Genomic DNA, 21,862 nt, shown 5'->3' on the forward strand with positions numbered 1-21,862 from the left:
TACCGACATGGACCACAACAACTGGATCCTCCCCCTCCCTCTCCAGTATCCTTTCAAGCTGGTCAGAGATGTCCCGCACCCTAGCACCGGGCAGGCAACATACCATGCGGGACTCTTTATCCTGCTCACAAAGGATACTATCTATCCCCCTGATAATAGAATCCCCTACAATTACAACTTGCCTATTTACTCCCTCCCCTTGAATGGCCTGCTGAACCATGGTGCCTTGGTCAGCTGACTCATCCTTCCTGCAGCCCTGTTCGCCATCCACACAGGGAGCAAGTGCCTCATACCTGTTGGACAGGGTCAAGGGCTGAGGCTCCTGAGTTCCTGACTGCTGGTTCCCTTTACCTGCCTGACTTGCAGTCACACCCTGCTGTCCCTGGCCACTGGCAGGATTTAAACTACTTACTCTGACAGGTGTGACTGCCTCCATAAACAGTGTCCAGGTAAGTCTCCCCCTCCCGGATGTGCCTCAGTGTTTGAAGCTCAGACTCCAGCTCATCAACTCTGAGCCGGAGCTCTTCGAGCAACCAACACTTACTGCAGATGTGGTCGCTGCAGCTCGCAATGGGATCTGCCAGCTCCCACATCAAGCAGCTCAAGCACATCACCTGACCAGCCATCACTAATTAATTAATTCGTTTAATTTAAGTTTACCATAACTCACCAAGGCCATTTTGGCAAAACCCCCCAAACCCATGAGTTCTACCACCAAGAAGGACAAGGCCAGTAGGCGCATTGAAACACCACCATTGCAGTTTCCCCTCCAAGTAATGCACCACCCTAAATTGGAACTATATTATTTTATTGTCACTGGATCAAAATAAGTGCTCCCTGCCTAACCGCTTTTGTGAAATGGACTGTGGGCCACCTTCTCAAGGCAATTCAGAATGAACACGAAATGGGAGCAGGAGTAGGCCATTCAGTCCCTTGAGCCTGCTCTGCATTTCGATACGATCATAACTAAAATGATTGTGGTCTCAACTCCGCTTGCTGTTTGCGAGCTAACTGACTCTCTTAAATTTGTTTTCAGTGTAATTCTTAGCAGTCAGGATTGTTTAGCAGGATTGTTGTCACATCTAATGTTGGACACTATGTTTTGAGTTTTGCAAGCACAGGCTGGTTGGGTGCAGTCAGTACTTTGCCTGTTAACAGCCGAAGGGGCATGCTGTTTGATCTGCTCCACCAGTTGTTTGGCCGTACAGCTTAAATGCCTGAAATCACACCAGCACTGAAATTCATACACCACATTGCCTGTTTGTTATACTACCTGTTTGACGGCAGAATGCTTTCAGTAGCGGATGCCACTAGTGTTGCTTCTGCATAGTAACCGTCCAATGGCTATTGCTCAGGTTTTGTGGGTAATCTGAGGTAGACTGAACACTTTCAGTTTTGGATCCAATCATGATGCAACTAGCGATGATCTGATCAGGGTGGCTATTGTCATCATGCTTGCAGGATAAGCAAGGCTCGGGCCCTATTTGCAAAGTTTCCAACACGGCTAACCTTAGTTCATGGAATTGTAGGAATCCCACCGTGTCCATTGACCAGTGGAGGTAGGTTTGCGATCGACAGTAGTTAGAGAGCCCGTTGGCAACTTTCAACAAGCACAGAAAATAAAGGGAGTTTGTTTGACTGCTCTGCTTCAAAGGTGAAGTTGAGCACAGGATGAAGCCCATTAAGGTGTGTAAGATGGAAACAATGAAACTAGAAGCAGGAGGAGACTTTTTGACCCTTTGAGCCTGCCCAGCCATTAGTATGATCATGGTGGATCCTTGATCTCAATGTCATATTCCTGCTTTATCTCATTCCCCTGGATGCCATTAAAATCTTCTGTGGTAGAGAATTCTACAAGTTCACTACCCTGTGAGTGAAGAAACTTTTCCTCATCTCAGTCCTAAATTATCTACCTATGTCCCCTGGTTCTAGATTTCACAACCAGGGAAAACATCCTCCCTGCATCTAGTCTGTCCAGCTCTGTTAGAATTTTGTACATTTCAATCAGATCTCCTCTCATCCTTTTGAACTCTAGTGGTTACAGGTTCAATCAAAACAACCTCTCCTAAAAGGACAGTCCTGCCCAATCCCAGTATCAGCCTAGCAAACATACCCTACACTCCCTCTAGGGAAGTGGATAGGGAGACCAAAACTGCTCGCAATACTCCAGTGTGGTCTCGCCAAGGCCCTGTACAACTGCAGTAAGACATCGCTACTTTTGAACTCGAGTCCTCTTACAATGAAGCTAACAACACATTTGCCCTCCTAATTGCTTGCTACACCTGCCTCTCCACTTTCATTGATTGGTGTACAATGACACCATATCCCTTTGAACATCCATTTAAACAATACTCTTCCTTTCTGTTTTTCACACCAAAGTGTATAACTTCACATTTAACCATGTTGTTCTGCATCTTGCCTGGTGTTTGACTACTAACTCAACACGTCTAAATCACCTCCTTGCATCTGCCTCGCAGCTCACAATTCCACCCAGTTTTGTGTTGATTCTGCCTAGTTCTTTCATGCAGCTGCGGATTCAAATACAGCAAATGCATTATCTAAGTATCAGAAATATTCCATTGAAGATGACAAAACTGACAAAGTTGTTTGTGAGAACTGGGCCTAGAGCAGATCCCATGGCAACACCATCTATTTGGGAAGTTTGTTGCAGATCATGTATTAATTTTATAAATACTAGCCATTGCTTGTCTGCTGTCTTACCTTTTAATGTAATTTCCCAATCTATTACAGCCAACTTAGCCCCTCAATTTAAATTTAAGAGTTAAGTTTCGGAATAAACTACATCACTTTCAAGCTTAGGCCAAAATTATCGTTTTATGGACACTAAAGCAGTGTTTTTCAAACTTTTTTGCCTGGGACCCATTTTTACCAACTGGCCATCCTTCAGGACCTACGCTGGCTGACCTTTACGACCCACGCCGCCCGAACTTCACGACCCACCATTTTCGCCTATCTTTAATGTGACATGTGAACCTGTTTGGTCCTCACGATCTCACTTGCTTTGTTATTCAGTGTTACATTTCTGGTAACAAATTCAGCTGATGATTTAAAATCTCACTGCACCCATTGAAAAAAAATCAAGAGGGTTATCCTCAAACTCGCCATGCTTAATCTTGAAATGCCTTTGAAGTTTTGAGGGTTTTAATCTTTCATTTGCCAGTATTTCGCTGCATATAACACCCACAAACTTTGCAACCTGATTTGCAGTGGCACAATTAATAAACCCAAGTTTAACTAGTCTATATGTAGATTGAGGTTCCCCATTATTCCGGTAGTACAATTGTTACAGCACTTCTAATTTCCTGATTTATACCGTGCCCTACACTACGACTACTATTTGGTGACCTAAAAGCAACTCCTCATATTTGCAGCCCCTTGCTGTTTCTTAGCTCCACCAAAGCTGATTTCACATCTTGATCTTCTGACCCAAGATCCTCTCATGCTAATGTACTGATCCCATCCTTTATTGACAGCGTCACCCCACCTCCTCGTTCCTTTTTGCCTATTCCTAAATGTCGAAAACCCTTGAACATTCTTTTCCCAACTTTGGTCACTGCAGCATTATCTCTTAGATCATATTTGTTTGCCTATCTTATTGCAAATGTTGCCTGCATTTAGATAGCATGTCTTTAAGTCTGTCTTTTCATTATTTTCACAACCTCTAGCCTTATCTGCAGGGACATACTTAAGTTTATATGCTCTGTCCCTCCCTGCCACACCCTAGCCACCATTTCCCTTATTTCTGTGTTGCACTCTTGCCTTTTTCTCTCTCTCTAATTTATCACATCCTCCTAAGCCTGATCACTCACTCTCAGGAGTTAGTTTAAAGCCCTCTCTGCTGCCCTAGTTTTCTGACCTGCCAGAACCCTTATCCCAGTATAGTTCAGGCGAAGACTGACCCATTTTCCCAATGCTGGTGCTAGTGCCCAAGGAATCGAAACCCATTTCTCCCACACCAACCAGTCTTTCAGCCATGCATTTAAATCTCTAATCTTATTCACCCTATGCCAATTTGCTTGTGGCTTGGGTAATAATCCAGAGATTGTTACCTTTGAGATTCTGCTTTCTAATGTAGCCCCTAGCTGCTCATACTCAGTAAGCCAAACCTCTTTCTTAGCTCTGCCTACATTGTTGGCATCTATGTGGGCCAAGATCACTGGATCCTCCCCCTCCGACTTCAAGTTCCTCACCAGCCCAGAGCAGATATCCAGAATCCTGACACCAGACCGGCAACTGCCGATTGGCACTTGCTCTCCCCTAACTAAACTTTCCTCTACTACCACTCCATTCCTATTAACTCCCACTGCTTGAATGGCTTCAGCATCACAGTACCAATTTGCTCATCCATCCTACAGCCCCACTTTCACATGTACAGGCTGTCATCACTTTGAACCTGTTTGATAATTGCAACGGTCGAGTCCCCCTCCTTTTCTACCTTCGCAATCCCCTAACCTACCTCACTCGCGGTCAAGCCGTCCTGACCCTGATGACTGACCAATTCAGAAGACCCTAACCTAAGGTATGTGACGCCTCCTGGAACAAAGCATCCAGAAAACATTACCGTGTCTGCAGCTCTCTCTCCAGCTCAGTGACTCTGAGCCGAAGCTCCTGGAGTTGCAGGCACTAACTGCAGATATGTTTGCTCTGAATCACACTGACATCCATGAGCTCCCACGTTCTGCAGTGCAGTTGTTGGCACAGACCTGCGAGTTGGTCATCTGTCCAACCGGCGAGCTGGCAAATGATGCTTGATAAAGGAATAAGGTGAGGAGGTGAAAGGAGAGAGGAAATGTAATGCCAAACCACTGACCAAACACAGTTTATAAGTAGCAAGAAAACACTAAAAGTTTTATTTCTTCAGAGATTCTGATAGACTTGTAGCTCCAGAAGTTTTTATTTTTCTTATTTAATTATCATTTTTTCTTTTTGAACTACAGTTTTACTGGTTTTTATGGGTTAGCAATATGCGGTTGAATGGTGCCTGGAAAATTGAAGGAAATCCTAAATATATATGAAGCAATTGTATCTTATGACTCTCCTAGAGGGTTTATATTCATGGTTGTTTTCACATTTTGTTTTCAAATTATTTAGATCCAAGTTACTTCAGCAGTCAGCAGTCTTGGACCCAACCACACCCACTAAATGCCAGAATGGAAGATCTTTTAGCATTCCCTCAGACAGTATTGATGTAAGCAAAGTTTCTCACAGAAACCAGTTGGATGTGTTGGCTCAGCTGTACTCTGCTTGTATCTCTGGTAAGTGAATTTGCTTAAGCAAAAGAACCACAGGAAAGATACAATTTTTATCTTGCAACAAGTGGTCTGGAATGGGCAACGGAATCAGATTTGAGCATAACATTCAAAGAGAATTTATATATATATATATATATTATGGGCCAGGGTTTAGAAAACACCAAAGTATATTATGGAGTTCACCTGACCTATATCTGTTTATTGATTTTGGTTACGATGAGCACAAGAGCATTTCTTTCAGGTGTTATTCAAGAGAATGCTTAGGCGCTTTAATCAAAAAAAAAGTTTTATTCTAAGAATTTAGTTAACATTTGTATAAACACACACAGTAAGAATTATCAACTACAAACATAAAGACCCATATAGCTACATTAATCTATGTATAACCCTTAATGAATTTCCCCTAAACTGTTCCAATTCAACAACAAGATCCCATAAACCAAAAGTCCCTATTTTTTACCAAAACAGCAGATAACTATACTCATTGAGTTTCTTCCTTGGAATAACTCTTTAAAATTGAAAATAGAGAGACAGACCAAAATACTTCTCTGTCTGAGTCTACAGCAGCCAAATGTGAAAACGAAAATAAAATCTCTCAGAGCCACAGCCCAGCTCCACCCACACAATGGCATCACTGAAGCCATGTGATAAGACAAAAACATTTCTTAAAGGGACACTCCCATGAAAATATATATATTTATATATGTTAAAAGGAAACATTTTAAGGGCAAGGGAGAAATTGGGAGTATTTGGATTGCTTGCTCAAGGAGATATGTAGAGTGAATGGCCTCTTTGTGGTGTACAATTCTCCTCATTCTTAGTGCATTGCTATGCGTAGAACATGACAAACTTAATAGATAAATGTTGAATGCATTTGAAATATAGTGTACTGGCATATTATTTATGGTGAAATACAGTGGGTGGAATTTTGCCAATTTTTGGCAAGTCGTTATCTTGGGCGGGAAAGGTGGAGTGTAGCCTGGCCGGCTGTACTATTTTTAAACACTTTATCAAAAGAATAAAAGGGGCGGATCCCACAATGTCATACTGGTGAGGTGGACTCTGATTTAGGCCAACACACCAGCACGGTTGGTTTTAAACCATCATCATGAAGAGCGCCCCGATGTAAATGAAGAAACCTCCCACCCCCACCCATGCAACCCCCGGGCACTACCTGAGGCCAATGCCTGGGCATGGTCCTCTCCTCCCTGGGGGCGGTACTTATCTGTGTCCTCCATTGGGATCTGCTCACCACGTGTACACTGTGGGGGACCTGTCGTGATGCATGCCAGCGTGAATGAACAACTGAAAAAAAAATGTTTTTATTGAAGTTCGTTCAACAGGCAAATCTCGTAAACATATAGTTCAATTATAGAGGTGCATCAATCATAACAGACGTCCAGTCACATATTTAGGAGAGGAGACGCACAAGGCGGTTCTCCGTTTAAAAGTCATTTTTTAAAAAAGCGCAGTAGACATTCGTCAGATAAACACTCTGACTCAAAGAAAAGATGCGGGCCATATTTACTCCTCTGATTCCGAGGCTTTGCTAGACTCGGCAGGTAGCAAGATGGCGAGGATGAGGACCCCTCCCTGCCGACCACGCTGCCGACGTCTGATGCCGCATTGTAGCAGTCGAATTGGAAAAACACAGAAGTTGAAAAGTTGATAGATGAAGCTCTATCTATGTCCATGAAATTGGAGAATATGAGCAGAATTATAGAAGCACATGGAGAATATAGACGCACAGTAAAAAAAAAAAAATGGAAACAACCCCATCAGTGGTAGAAATTAATAAGAATCTAAGGGCTAAGTTGAGCGACTCCCCGAGACCGAGCTCATCGTTCATTGGAACCTCCATGTGCGGTTTTGTAATTTTAAGGAGGAGGAGCAGGTCCTTCGTTGGACCAGGCAGTACCGTGAAATAAAACTTTGTTCGATTATATGAAGACCTATGTGCAGACCTGGCAAAGAAAAGAGCAGCCTTAAATGCACGGTGGAGACAGAATCAAACCTGGGTCCTTGGTGTCATGAGGCAGCAGTGCTAGCCTCTGTGCCATTGTGCCGCCCCTGGCTGGTCGTCTTCTGACGCATCAACTCAAGGGGCAAACTGTCTCTCGAGCGATCCCTTGTTCCAAAGGGAACTTGGTTTCAGCTCCTCTCCAGGTTAATGCGGCTTTCAACTCGTATTACCATGATCTATATGAGTCAGAACCTCCGCCAAACACTTCAGGTATGAAGGCCGGGATCTCCGCGCCGGGTCGGAGAATCGGCAGTGACACGGGAAATTCCCGCCATGCCACTCCGACGCCGGGACACGATTCTCCGCCGACCGGAGAATCGGCGCCCATCACGCCTGCGCGGTTGACGCGGTGCCAGTCGGGGGCCGCTGAAAGCGGCCGTCACAGCGATTTTCCACAGTCAACTGGCCAAATTCCCGCCGTGTTCCGGTGAGTCCCGCCGGCGTAGTTCCAACCTGGTACCACCCAGCAGGAGCTCGGAATCACTGCCGCAGTGGCCGTCCTGGTGTGTTTGGGGGGGGGGGGGGCGAATCCACGGCGTCCAGCCCTGTGATCTGGAGGGGACCTACCTCCTCCTGCGCAGGCCCGCTGTAGGTCTCCGTCATGTTGCTCGGCGCCGGAGCAGAAGTGGCAACCATGTGCCGGCGTGGGTCCGCACATGTGTGCGATGGCTGTCTCCATGCCGGCGACGAACAACATGGCAGTGCAGGGCCGCATATCGGCGCCAGAGCAGCACTCCGGCGCCATGCTGGCCCCCTGAGGACCGCTGAATCGCTGGGTCAAGAGGCCCATTGACACCGGCGTACACTACTCCGGTGTTTACCCGGTGTCAACACTTGCCCGGGATTTCGGAGAATCCCGGCCGAAGAGTTTTCTAGATGGTCTACATATTCCGGCCATAGAGGAAGGCAGGAGACGCGAGCCCCCTTATGCCCAGAAGAAATATTGAAATGCATTGGGTGGCTGCAATCTGACAAAGTCCCCGGTCCTGACAGCTTCCCAAGCAAATTTTACAAAAGGTTCTCAGAGCAACTTATTCCTTTATTATTGGACATGTTTAATGACTCGCTGTGTCCATTAGGTCACCCGCTACCCCTGACCCACTCAGGCCTCAATTTGTTTGCTTCTCAAGCGGTTCACGGACCCAGTAGAATGTGGATCATACCAACCCATTTTGCATCTTAACACAGATGTTAAACTACTGGCTAAGGTCCTGGCGTCCCAGCTGGAGCCTTGTCTCCCAGTTATAGCATCTGAGGATCAGACAAGCTTTGTTAAGGGCCGACAGTTGTCGGCCAATGTCCAACGCCTCTTAAACATTGTCCTCTCCCCTTCTGCTCTGGAACCTGAAGTATCTTTGGCTGCATTTGACAGGGTGGAATGGAACTAACTTTTTGAGATTTTGGAGACATTTGCTTTCGACCCTAAATTTACCTCCTCGATTTGTCTGTTGTACAATTCCCCTAAGGCCAACATTCGTATAAATACAGTATCTTCAGAATACGTTCCATTCAGCAGGAGTACTAGCCAGGGCTGCTCTCTTTCTCCGCTGCTCTTTGCATTAACTATTGAGCTCATCTCGATAGCGTTGAGGTCATCCAAGGGGTGGAGTGGAGTGCCGGGTATCGTTCTACGCAGATGATCTACTTCTGTGTATTACAGACCTGGCCCACCACTGTCAACATAATGAGGATACTCACAACATTTGGTACCTTCTCGGGCGACAAATTAAATTAAAAGTGAGTATTTTCCAGTGAATCCACGAGCCACAGAGGCTCGACTTAGTTCATTGCCGTTTCGTGTCTCGCCCATTAATTTCAAATACCTGGGGGTCCACCAAGCCCATAAATGGACATTACTTTATAAACTGAACTGGGGCAGCATGGTAGCAGGGGCAGCACGGTAGCATAAGTGACTAGCACTGTGGCTTCATAGCGCCAGGGTCCAAGTTCGATTCCCCTCTGGGTCGCTGTCTGTGCGGAGTCTGCATGTTCTCCCCGTGTCTGCGTGGGTTTCCTCCGGGTGCTCCGGTTTCCTCTCACAGTCCAAAGACGTGCAGGTTTGATGGATTGGCCACGGTAAATTGCCCTTCGTGCCCAAAAGGTTAGGAGGGGTTATTGGGTTTCCGGGATAGGGGTGGAAGTGAGAGCTTAAGTGGGTCGGTGCAGACTCGATGGGCCGAATGGCCTCCTTCTGCACTGTATGTTCTGTGTACTCAAGCCTCATCAATAACTTTAGAGGTGGAGTAATCTTCCTCAATCTCTTGCAGGTGGGATCCAAACTAAAATTAAGATGAATGTGCTTCCAAGATTTCTCTTTTTATTTCAATGTATCCCCATTTTGTAGTCCAAATAATTTTTATTATGGTTAACAAATTGGTTTCTGCTTTTATCTGGCCAGTGTCCCAGAGTCCGCAGTGCTCTGCTTCAGGAAGCCCTCCTCCCTGACCAGTTTCCCAAGCTTCTTCGAGACAAATTCAGTTGGGTTCTTACCCTCTGCGACCTCCGGTAGTCCCAACGATCCGCAGGTTCGGCTGACGGGACCTGTTTTCTTGGTCATCCACCTTCCCCTTCAGTGCCTTCCGGCTTTACTCCAGCCTTACCAACTCGGCTTCAAGTGAGGCGGTCCACTAGTCCTGATCGGTGGCTGCCTTCTCCAGGTCCCGTACCTTCTCTTCTTGGGCCTCCAGTCTCCTCTCTATCCATTGCTCCCTTTCTATGGCCAGCGCTTCTCTATTGCCGACTACATTGATGACATGAGGTCCTCTTTTGCCACTTTTCTGTGTTTTAGTAGTTCAGTGGAGATGAACTCCAGCTTCTCTGCCGATGATTGGGCCGGAGTGGCCGATCCTGTTGGATCCGCCATGCTGATTTCTGGGTCGCCACGTGGGTTCCCCCATTCTGGGGTTGGGTTTTTTCTCCGCTTTCGGTTTGGCTGCTGGCTCACCAGCATCTCAAGTCAGTTGGGGGGTTGGTGGGGTTAAGTTGGGGTGAACGTTTTGGTGGGTTAGCGAGGTCTAATCGGAAGGTGACTTGGGTGCACTATTTCCCTTTGTCTTCTTTCAAAGAACTTGGTTCTCGGAGATGTGTCCTTCTGTCTGATTGGAACTAATTTGTATACTAGCAACTAAGATTTCAACTTTAAATCCTTAAACTTGAATGCAGATGGCTAATGACTCCCAAGACTCCACAACCTTAAACTAGTTGGTCATTTTCACAGGTAATTTACAATAGGAACAGAGGAACATAGGATCATTGGAATTAGGAACAGAAGTAGGCAATTCAGCCCTTCAAGCCTGCTCTGCCACTCAATCAGATCGTGGCTAATCTCTTAATGGTCTCAGAGCGCACGGGACCTGGGTTCAATTCCCACCTTGGGTCACTGTCTGTGTGGAGTTTGTATGTTCTCCCCGTGTCTGCATGGGTTTCCTCCGGGTGCTCCAATTTCCTCCCACAGTCCAAAGATGTGTGGGTTAGGTGGATTGGCCATGTTGATTTTCCCCTTGATGTGCAGGTTAAGTTGTGGGGATAGGGCAGGGTGGACTGGGGAGTGTAACTGGGTAGCTCATTCAATAAGGGTCAGTGCAGACTCAATGGGCCGAATGGCCGCCTCCTGCACTAGATATTCTATGAAATAAGGAGACCAAACTGGACACATTACTCCAGATGAGGTCTCACCAACACCTATATAATTGCAACAACACCTCTCTACTTTTATACTCCAGTCCTTTTGCAATAAAGTCTAACATTTAGATAATTTGCCTTTCTATTTTTTCAGACAAAATGATTAACCTCACATTTATCCACATTAAACTCCAGCTGCCAAATTTTGGCCCAATCTCCTAGCCTATCCATCTCTGTCTGTAAAATCTTTATTCTCTCTTCACTGCCTGCTTTCCACCTACTTTAGTATCATCTACACATTTTGCCATGTTACACTCTGTTCCTGCTTGCAGATCATTTATATAGATTGTAAGTCGTTGAGGTCCAAGGACTGACCCCTGCGGCACCCCGCTAGTTACAGTTTGCCAGCCAAAGAAGGAGCCATTTATCCTGACCCTCTGCTTTCTGTCAGTCAGCCAATCCTTAATCCAATCTAGTGGTCTACACCCAATCCCCTGTGAAGTCACCTTCTGGATCAGTCTTTTAAGCGGCACCTTGTTAGATATACCGCATCCACAGGTTCCCCATTATCCACCTTGCTGGTTGCGACCTCAAAGAACTCGAGCAAGTTTGTCAAGCATGACTTACCCTTCATAAAACTATGCTGACAATGATAGATTGAGCTCTGTCTTTCCAAATGTTCAGTTATTTCCCCCTTGAAGATTGATTCCAGCAATTTATCCCCCACAGAGGTCAAGCTAACCGGTCTAGTTTCCTACCTTTTGCCTTTCTCCCTTTTTGAAAAGGGGCATCACGTTAGCGTATTTCCAATCCACCGGGACCCTTCCAGAATCCAGGGGAATTCTGAAATAAAATAACCAATGCATCCACTATCACTGCTGCCACTTCCCTTAATCCCCTAGGGTGCAGGCGATCAGGTCCTGGAGTCTTATCTGCCTTTAATCCCATTAATCTCTTCAGAATCGTCTCCCTAGTGGTGGTTATTGCACTAAGTTTCTCTGCATTAACTGTAATTTTTGGGAATTTTTTATTTTCTACCGTGAAGACAGAAGCAAAATATTGGTTCAGTACCTCCGCCATCTCTGTGTTCCCCATTATTACCTCACCAGTATCGTCCTCTAAAGGGCCAACATTTACTTTAGCTATTCGCTTCCTCTTTATATACTTATAGAAGCTTTTGGTTTCAGTGTTCATGTTTTCTGCTAGTTTTCTTTCATAGTTCTGTGCACAGCATACATTCTGGCAGCTCTGTTAGTTGGAGAAAAATAATAATGCAGGGACGTTGCATTTTGACAAAGTGACCTTCAACCAAGTGTAAAGATGTTCACAATGCAGACTGCATGAGGACTGCAAGGAGATGGGAAGATAGCTGAAACAAGAAAATATAAACAACTCATTTTATATTATATTCTTACTCTAGAGAATTTAGTGCCAAACATTTTTCTGGAGCTCTTCTTCATACTGCAGTTGTTGACATCCAGGGGAGGAGCATCAACAAATGATTTGGAAGACGCCATTGTGGGGAAAGGTAAGAGTTACCTCGTGGGGAGCAGTAATATTGGTATTCCAATTTGTGGCTCAAAACAAATACAATATGTAAAATACAATATGTATAATACAAGCAATGCATATGAATAGAAATGATTTGTATAGCACCTTTCATAACCTCTGGCTGCCTATTAAGGTGCTTTACAACCAATGACGAACTTTGTGAAATCTAATATGGGAAATGTGGCAGCGAAGTTGCACGCTGTCAAGGTCCTACAAGTAGCAATGTATTAATGACTTGATAATGGAAATAGTTGTATGGACAATAATGGGGGACTGAAAGCCAGATGTAAGTGCGTTTAACTCTAGAATTAGAGTCAGAAACACACCTATAAAATCTAGCCCGAAAATCCATAGTGACCTACTTGCCTGGATTGAAAATTCATACTTCTGAATATATCAAGGAGAGGCATCACAGTTTTGTCTCTGAATCCACAGTAGTGCTAGCATTGAGAAGACATTATAGTGAGTAGTTGCTGGTTCTGTGGGTGCCAATGACCATGTCCACCCACCTAATCCCTAATAAAGGATGGAAACTCTCGTCCATGGTTTGACTGTGTAGGGGAGACCAAAGGTGAAAAACAAGTAAGGGATATTACAGGTCATTATATATTTAGTCATCAAACTCTCAGTCTGCTTGTTGTCATGTCACTGTGGCTAAATTGGACAGGAGGAGTGTAATTTTTCATTTATTTTCGAAGTGTGGTGGCAGATAGTTCACTCAGCACCATTCTGGCCAGAATGGTATGAACTGGGGTCTGTTTCCACACTTGGTGCCTCATTTAATTATGCATGGGTGAGCATCTTTCCGAATGCGGGTCTGGAGCTGATTCAGCTGCCCTTCATCAGTGGCACGTCTGGGTGCCATATGTAAAAACCAGTCCAGCATACCCTTGTCACTCATGAGTCTCGCCCACCTGTCTTTATGACATCAGGCAGTAAGTGTGGATCCCAGCCTCATATAGAAGCCCTGATTCAACCACCATGCCCTCGAGGCCTTGATTCGAGGCATCCTGACGCAGAGGCATTTCCTCTGCCCCAAGGGATGGCTCTTGGAAGCACACCAACCTCACCTCTCTGGTGTGGGAGGTCATCAATAAGGAGGTCGGTGTGGCTGGCAATCATACTAGAAGTGACATACTGTGCAGGAAGCCGATGAATTAACTCAACTGCTCTGCGGATAAGTCCTCTCTTGGCTCCCTCCACTATCAAACTTGCATAATGGCATCATGTACTGAAACGGTGGCAGACTTCATGGACTTCTCACGCACCCACTAGCAGGGTATATTAACACTCCTTCTCTCACGGACACTTTCACATCATCCCACCTGTTATGTTGCTCCCACTCTGCTCTCCGGTCTTCTGGAGGGGGCTCACTTCTTTGCATAGCCAGATTATGAAGGACATAGCAAACTGCGATTGTGTGGGAAACCCTCTCCGGTGCGTATTGCAGACAGCCACCTGAGTAGTCTGGGCAACTGAATCACAGCTTCAGAAGGCCTATGGTCTGCTCTATGAGCAACGGTGTACCTCTCCTCAGCGCACGCCTGAGGGTGATGCACCGGAGGCATCAGTGTTTATGTGGGGTAGTCCTTATCTCCTGGCAACAATCCCTGCAGATGTTCTGGGTCCAGTTGTTGTTATGAATATAGCCTACCTTCCCTCAGCTCATCAGCGAGGTGTCCACGCCCCACATGGACCTCTACCCATCACATCTGGAGTCTTCACGCACCCCCTTCCAGTAAACTATGTGAGCGTTTTACGTAGGCTTGTGGGGGCCAGCTTTCCTCCTCTCGGTCTTCCCTCACCCGCCTCCTTGCTTTTCTGCCTGCCATTGTGTCCCCTTACCCTTCCCCTGCCCCACACCCACCAGCCCTTTTTCCACATTGTCCTCTTTGTTAGCCCCCCCCCCCCAAAAATAAATCCAATGGATTTTGGTCCGGTGGAATGGAGGATCCATACATCCTGCAGCACAGTGCTGTCTACAAAGACCAGCTCGGCATGGGGCTGGAGGGTACGAACCGGTTTACCCCAGCAGAGTGGGATTAAATGCAACAGGAGCAGTGCAGGGCTATGACGGTTAGGATATGTATGTTGCACTCTCCTCAAAGTCGCGGGTGAACTGAGGTCTGCCTTGTGCACACCACTCTTTTTTTCAATCACGTTTGAGGCCAATGTTTTGATGAGCATTCTTAAGATCCAAATAAATTCAAATATTCAAATGCCGTTCATGCCACCAGGCCGCAGGAGAACCGACTTGCTATTGGGAGAATTTCAAACTTTTTATATCAGCGGATTTCAACCTTTTCGGCTCCCACTGGATTCTTCCTTCCCCACCTGCCACCAAATCCATCGCAGGTGAGCTGGGGGAATTCCCAAAGGTTTTTGTAGAACATCTTCTGATCTTATGAAGGAAGGTCTAACTTGTTCAAACAGAATAGGTACCCGTGTCAGAGCATAAACATAATTTTCTTAGATTAAATTCTAAATCAATCAAGATTCAACCAAGGTGCATTTGTTGCCCAATTTGCCCTTAGCAAGCTGTGAACCGCTGCAGTCTACGTGGTGTTGGTACACCCACTGTGCTGTTGGATAGGAAAAAGTTGACTTTAATTTTTTTTAAATGAAAAATTCTTGGGATGAGGGCATGGCTGGCTAGGCCAGCATTTATTGCCGATCCTTAATTATCCTTTCGAAGGTGGTGGCAGGCTATCTTTTTGAACCTCTGGGATCCATATGGTATAGGTAAGAGGAAGTTCCAGGATTTTGACCCAGTGACAGTGAACAAACGGTGGCATATTTCCTAGTCAGAAAGATGGGTTGCTTAGCGGGGAACGTCCAGGGGAATTCCTGTATTCGTGCTAGGAATATTTTGTTGTTCTTGTGCATGTGGCCATTCCTCCACCTCTCATAGATTACATAGATTACATAGAACATACAGTGCAGAAGGAGGCCATTCGGCCCATCGAGTCTGCACCGACCCACATTAATCCCTCACTTCCACCCTATCCCCGCAACCCAATAACCCCTCCCAACCCTTATGGACACTACGGGCAATTTTTAGCATGGCCAATCCACCTAACCTGCACGTCTTTGGACTGTGGGAGGAAACCGGAGCACCCGGAGGAAACCCACGCAGACACGGGGAGAACGTGCAGACTCCGCACAGACAGTGACCCAGCGGGGAATCGAACCTGGGACCCTGGCGCTGTGAAGCCACAGTGCTATCCACTTGTGCTACCGTGCTCTCCTGGTCTGGAAGCAGGAGCCGGGAACTAGATGAGAGTAGTTGGCCTCCTTCCTTTCCTGAACCATATGCATTTAGCTATAGCTTGTAACTACAATTTTATTTCTGTACAAACTATTGACCAAAGTCTTTTGACAGACTTAATTCAATCCATAGAATCCCCACAGTACAGAAAGAGGCCATTAGATCCATCGAGTCAGCACTGACCCTCCGAAAGAACACTCCATCTAGGCCCACTCTCCTGCCCTATCCCCATAACCCTGTGCATTGATTATGGCCGATCCACTTAACATGCACATCTTTGGACATGTCTGCACATCTCTGGTTATTTTATAACATAGAATCAGGAATAGGCTATTCAATCCCTTGTGCATTCAGATACATCATTGCTGACCCGTACCTGATTTATAGTGTCCACTATGGCTCAAGTTGGTAGCACCCTCTGGAGTGAAAGGTTGTGGGTTCAAGTCCCACTTCAGATACTTGAGTATACAATTCAGGCTGTACAGGCCAGTGCATTCCTAAGGGAGTGCTTTGCTGTTGAAGTTTTTCAGATGTTTGTTAAACTGAGGCCCTGTTTTCTCCTTGAGGTGGATGTCAAATATCCCACTCTTTATTTGAAGAAGAGCAGGAGAGGTCTCATATGTTCTGGCCAATATTTATTCCTTCATCAACATGACAAACAGATGATCAGATTGTTGATTTTGGGGGCTTGCTGTGTTTAAATTGGGTGCCATGTTCCTCGACATACAATACTTGGCTGTAAAATACTTTGGAGACTGTGAGACTGAAAGGTGCTAGTCAGGAATAGCCACTTTCTGCATCAGATATACATGCTGGTTCTGGCCTAAACGTTGTGAAAAGAGAGTTTTTAAGATAATTGAAAAGATCATATTAGATCATAGAAAAGGCAAGTTGTTCATTCTTCAACTGATCTTTATGATTTCCATATACAATGTAAAAGTAATTTATTTTACAGATGTGGAACGACAGTACTTCAGGAGTGTTCATAATTGCATCTACTTTGCTGTCAGAGTTCTGGAAACACAGTTCATGTGAGTATTATTTCCCTGTTAGTGAATTGCACAGTTTTAAAATTGTAGATACAACAACAGTACGAATGGATAAGATTTACCTTGATTGCATCTGTTGTCCCAACTTTTGAGGTCAACTTCTTCCTAATAGTGGACTTGCCAGGGAGACGTGGAGGAAAATAACTTAACTGTTCATATTGTACACAGGTCTGGCCTGGGAATTTCCAGAGCCAGACTTTCTCTAAAGACTAAAACTCTCTGAATGTATTTGTTCATGGATGTGGGCACCACTGGCTAGGCCAGCATTTATTGGCCAACCCTAATTGCTCTTGAGAAGGTGGTGATGAGTCGCCACCTTGAACTGCTGCATTCCATGTAGCGTAGATACACCCTGGAGTTCTAGGATTTTAATGCAGTGACGGTAAGGAACAGCAATATATTTCCAAGTCAGGTTGGTGTGTGGTTTGGAGGGGCACTTACAGATGCTGGCATTCCTATGCATCTGCTCCATTTGCCTCTCTAGGTGGTAGAGGTTGCGAGTTTGGAAGGTGCTGTTGAAGGAGCCTTGGTGAGTTGTTTCAGTTCACCTTGTAGATGTTATACACTGTTGCCTCTGTGCATCAGTAGTAAGGCGATGGATGGTATGCCAGTCAAGCGAGCGGTTTTGTCCTGGAGTCTCTTAAGTGTTGGAGCTGCTCTCATCCCGGCAAGTAGGAAGTATTACATAGATACATAGATACATAGATACAAAGAAGACAGGAGCAGGAGGAGGCCTTTTGGCCCTTTGAACCTGCTCCGCCATTCATCACGATCATGGCTGATCATCCAACTTAATAGCCTATTCCTGCTTTCTCCCCATAGCCTTTGATCCCATTCTCCCCAAGTGCTTATATCCAGCCACCTTTTGAATATATTAAAAGTTTTAGCATCAACTACTTCCTGTGGTAATGAATTCCACAGGCTCACCACTCTGTGTGAAGAACTGTCTCCTTATCTCTGTCCGAAATGGTTTACCCTGAATCCTCAGCCTGTGATCCCTGGTTCTGGACACACCTATCATTGGTAACATCTTCCCTGCATCTACCCTGTCTAGTCCTGTTAGAATTTTCTAAGTCTCTATGAGATCCCCCCTCATTCTTCTGAACTCCAGCGAGAACAATCCCAACCTAGTCAATCTCTCCTCATATGACAGTCCCGCCATCCCTGGAATCAGTCTGGTAAACCTTTGCTGCACTCCTCAAGAGCGAGAACATCCTTCCTCAGAGAAGGAGATGAAAACTGCACACAAAGCTTTGGAAAAGGTGCAAAGGAGATTTACCAGGATGTTGCCTGGAATGGAGAGTAGGTCTTATGAGGAAAGGTTGAGGGTGCTAGGCCTTTTGTCATTAGAACGGAGAAGGATGAGGGGCGACTTGATAGAGGTTTATAAGATGATCAGGGGAATAGATAGAGTAGACAGTCAGAGACTTTTTCCCCGGGTGGAACAAACCATTACAAGGGGACATAAATTTAAGGTGAATGGTGGAAGATATAGGGGGGATGTCAGAGGTAGGTTCTTTACCCAGAGAGTAGTGGGGGCATGGAATGCACTGCCTGTGGAAGTAGTTGAGTCGGAAACATTAGGGACCTTCAAGCAGCTATTGGATAGGTACATGGATTACGGTAAAATGATATAGTGTAGATTTATTTGTTCTTAAGGGCAGCACGGTAGCATTGTGGATAGCACAAGTGCTTCACAGCTCCAGGGTCCCAGGTTCGATTCTGGCTTGGGTCACTATCCGTGCGGAGTCTGCACATCCTCCCTGTGTGTGCGTGGATTTCCTCCGGGTGCTCCGGTTTCCTCCCACAGTCCAAAGATGTGCAGGTTAGGTGGATCGGCCATGATAAATTGCCCTTAGTGTGCAAAATTACCCTTAGTGTTGGGTGGAGGTGTTGACTTTGGGTAGGGTGCTCTTTCCAAGAGCCGGTGCAGACTCAATGGGCCGAATGGCCTCCTTCTGCACTGTAAATTCAATGATAATCTATGATTAATCTAGGACAAAGGTTCGGCACAACATCGTGGGCCGAAGGGCCTGTTCTGTGCTGTATTTTTCTATGTTCTCACCAAGGCCCTGTATAATTGCAGCATCACATCCCTGCTTCTATACGCAAAATCTCTTGCAATGAAGGCCAACATACCATCAGCCTTCTTTACCGCCTGCTGCACCTGCATGCTTACCTTCAGCGAATGATGCACAAGGACGCCCAGGTCCCGCTGCACACCCCTCCCAATTTACAACCATTCAGGTAGTAATCTGCCTTCCTGATTTTGCTTCCAAAATGAATAACCTCACACGTATCCAAATTATACCGCATCTGCCATTGGTTTGCCCACTCGCCCAACCTGTCCAGATCTTGCTGTAGGATCCCTGCATCCTCGTCACAATTCACCATCCCACCTAATTTGGTATCATCTGCAAACTTTGAGATGTTACATTTTGTTCCCTCATCCAAATCATTAATATATATTGTGACTAGCTGGGGCCCCAGCACCGATCCCTGTGGTACCCCACTGGTTACTGCCTGCCAATTTGAAAAGGACCCATTAATCCCGACACTTTGTTTCCTCTCTGCCAAACAGTTTTCTATCCACCTCAGTACATTTTCCCCAACCCCATGCGCTTTAATTTTGCACAATAATCTCTTATGCGGGACTTTGTCAAACGCCTTCTGAAAGTCCAAATATACCACATTGTCAGCTCACCCTTGTCGACTGTACTGGTTACCTCTTCAAAGAATTCCAACAGATTTGTCAAGCATGTTTTTCCCTTCATAAATCCATGCTGACTCTGACTGATCCTGCCACTGCTTTCTAAATGTTCCGCTATAAAGTCCTTGATAATGGAGTCAAGCATTTTCCCCACTACCGATGTTCGGCTTACTGGTCTGTAATTCCCTGCTTTCTCTCTACCTCCCTTTTTGAATATCGGAGTGACGTGAGCCACCCTCCAATCTGCAGGGACAGTTCCAGAGCCTATACAATCCTGGAAGATGACCACCAATGCATCCACTATTTCCCGAGCCACCTCCTTAAGCACTCTGGGATGCAGATTCTCAGGCCCTGGGAATTTATCCGCCTTCAATCCCATCAGTTTTCCCAGCACCATTTCTCTACTAATGTTGATCTCCCTCAGTTCTTCCTTCTCACTAAACCTTTCATTCTCCAGCATTTCTGGTATCTGATTTGTGTCCTCTTTTGTGAAGACAGAACCAAAGTATGTATTTAATTGCTCAGCCATTTCTTTGTCCCTTATTATGCATTTCCCTATTTCTGTCTGCAGTGGGCTTACATTTCTCTTTACCAATCTCTTTCTCTTCACATATCTGTAGAAACTCTTAGTGTCAGTCCTATTCCATCACATCTTGCCTTGTGGACTGGCTTTGAGGAGTCAGGAGGTGGAGTTACTTGTTACAGAATTCCTAGCCTCTGACCTGCTCTAGTAGACACATTATTTATTAGGTTGGTCCATTCAGTTTCTGGCAAATGGTAACCCTCAGGTTCGCGGAATCTGCAATGACAATGCCATTGAATGTCATGGGGAGATGGTTAGATTCACTCGTTGAAGATGGTCATTGCTTGGCACTTAAGTGATGAGAATGTTACCTCTTTATCAGCTCAAACCTGAATTATTTCCAGATGTTGCTGCATTTGGACATGAACTGCTTTGATATCTGAGGAGTCCTGAAAGGTTCGAACATTGCAATCATCAGCGGAAATCCCCACTTCTGATCTTTGCAACATTCGGTCAGAAGTGGGATGTTTGCTGACGATTGTATAACGTATACCATTCACAGCTCCTCGGATACTGGAGCAGACGGTGTCCATATGACCTGGAAATGTATGTGCACATTGATCTTCTTGAACAATGAATTATTGGGATTGAATGGTGCATTGGGTAACTTTTCAGTTTTGTATGTATGTCTGCATTGTTCTTGATGCTTTAACAAAACAGCCTGTAATCTGCAGCAACCTCGCAGCCTTGTTCAAAGAGGCCCATGCAAATTAATGGGTAGCTCCACAATGTGGCGTGTTGCAATTCTAAAGCTTTTCTGAGGTAGGGATTAAGGCAAGTTGTTTTGGTCCTTGCACAAAGGTTTTACTTGACGTTTTGTCCATGCTGGATGTTGATATTTAGATATAAATTGGATAAATATTCCAGTTTCAGTAAGTTTCCTCAGATCTATTCTACAGGTTGTCTGATCCCCTATGTGAATCAAAATTGCATAAATCGGAGTGGTCTTGTGCAGTTTCTTGATGGCTCATTGTGGGTAGCCACGTATTGATGGATTGCGCCAAAGAGGGAAACTGAGGTTAGCACTGTGCTTCGCAGCTCCATGGTCACGTGATCGATTCCCGGCTTGGTTCACTGTGCAGAGCCTGCATGTTCTCCCCGTGTTTGCGTGGGTTTCCTCCGGGTGCTCCGGTTTCCTCCCACAGTCTAAAGATGTGCAGGTTAGGTAGATTGGCCAGGCTAAATTGTCCTTGGTATTCAAAAAGGTTAGGTTGGATTACGGGGACAGGGTGGATGTGTGGGCGTAAGTAGAGCTATTTCCGAGGGCCGGTTCACACTCAATGGGCAGAATGGCCTCCTTCTGCACTGTAAATTCTATGATTCTATGAGACCCAGTTCATTGTCCTCACTGAGTTAGCTAATGTCAGTTGTGAGAATAATGGGGCCAGAATTGGACAAAGAAAAAGGACAGTTAGCGTTCACCCCTCCCCCCCCCCCCCCCCCCCCCCCCAAATTAGTAATCAATCAAGTCTGTGGGAAAGTACATGTGCGTTAATGTTGAGCGAGGATCAGGTTGAAACTTCATGTCCCCCACAGTTAAATTGCATGCTGCTGCATATTTGAAGAATAGAATTATTTACAGCTCATTTGCTCCATTGACCCCATGCTGGCTCCCCACAGAAAAATCCATAGTCATTTACGCCACTGAAGGGGGCCATTGGGCCCATTGAGTCCATGCTCACTTACCACAAAGCAATCTAGTCAGTCCCACTTCTTTGCTTGATCCCTATAACATTGCGAGTGAAGGTTGCAGGTTTGGCAGGTGCTGTTGAAGGAACCTTGGT

General features: G+C 45.6%; 1 protein-coding gene across 2 annotated transcripts in view; it reads left to right on the plus strand.

Moving 5' to 3' along the window:
* The window catches only part of LOC140398684 (codanin-1-like), a 185,795-nt gene that overhangs the window by 25,670 nt on the left and 138,263 nt on the right, over nucleotides 1–21,862 (plus strand). For both annotated transcript variants that reach the window (XM_072487669.1, XM_072487679.1), the window contains exons 3-5: nucleotides 5,113–5,276; nucleotides 12,338–12,445; nucleotides 16,692–16,767. In XM_072487669.1, the coding sequence (XP_072343770.1) occupies nucleotides 5,113–5,276; nucleotides 12,338–12,445; nucleotides 16,692–16,767 (348 nt within the window). The remainder of the gene's footprint in view (nucleotides 1–5,112; nucleotides 5,277–12,337; nucleotides 12,446–16,691; nucleotides 16,768–21,862) is intronic.

The sequence above is a fragment of the Scyliorhinus torazame genome, chromosome 2 (genome assembly GCF_047496885.1).
Source record: "Scyliorhinus torazame isolate Kashiwa2021f chromosome 2, sScyTor2.1, whole genome shotgun sequence".
Taxonomy (NCBI): Eukaryota; Metazoa; Chordata; class Chondrichthyes; order Carcharhiniformes; family Scyliorhinidae; genus Scyliorhinus; species Scyliorhinus torazame.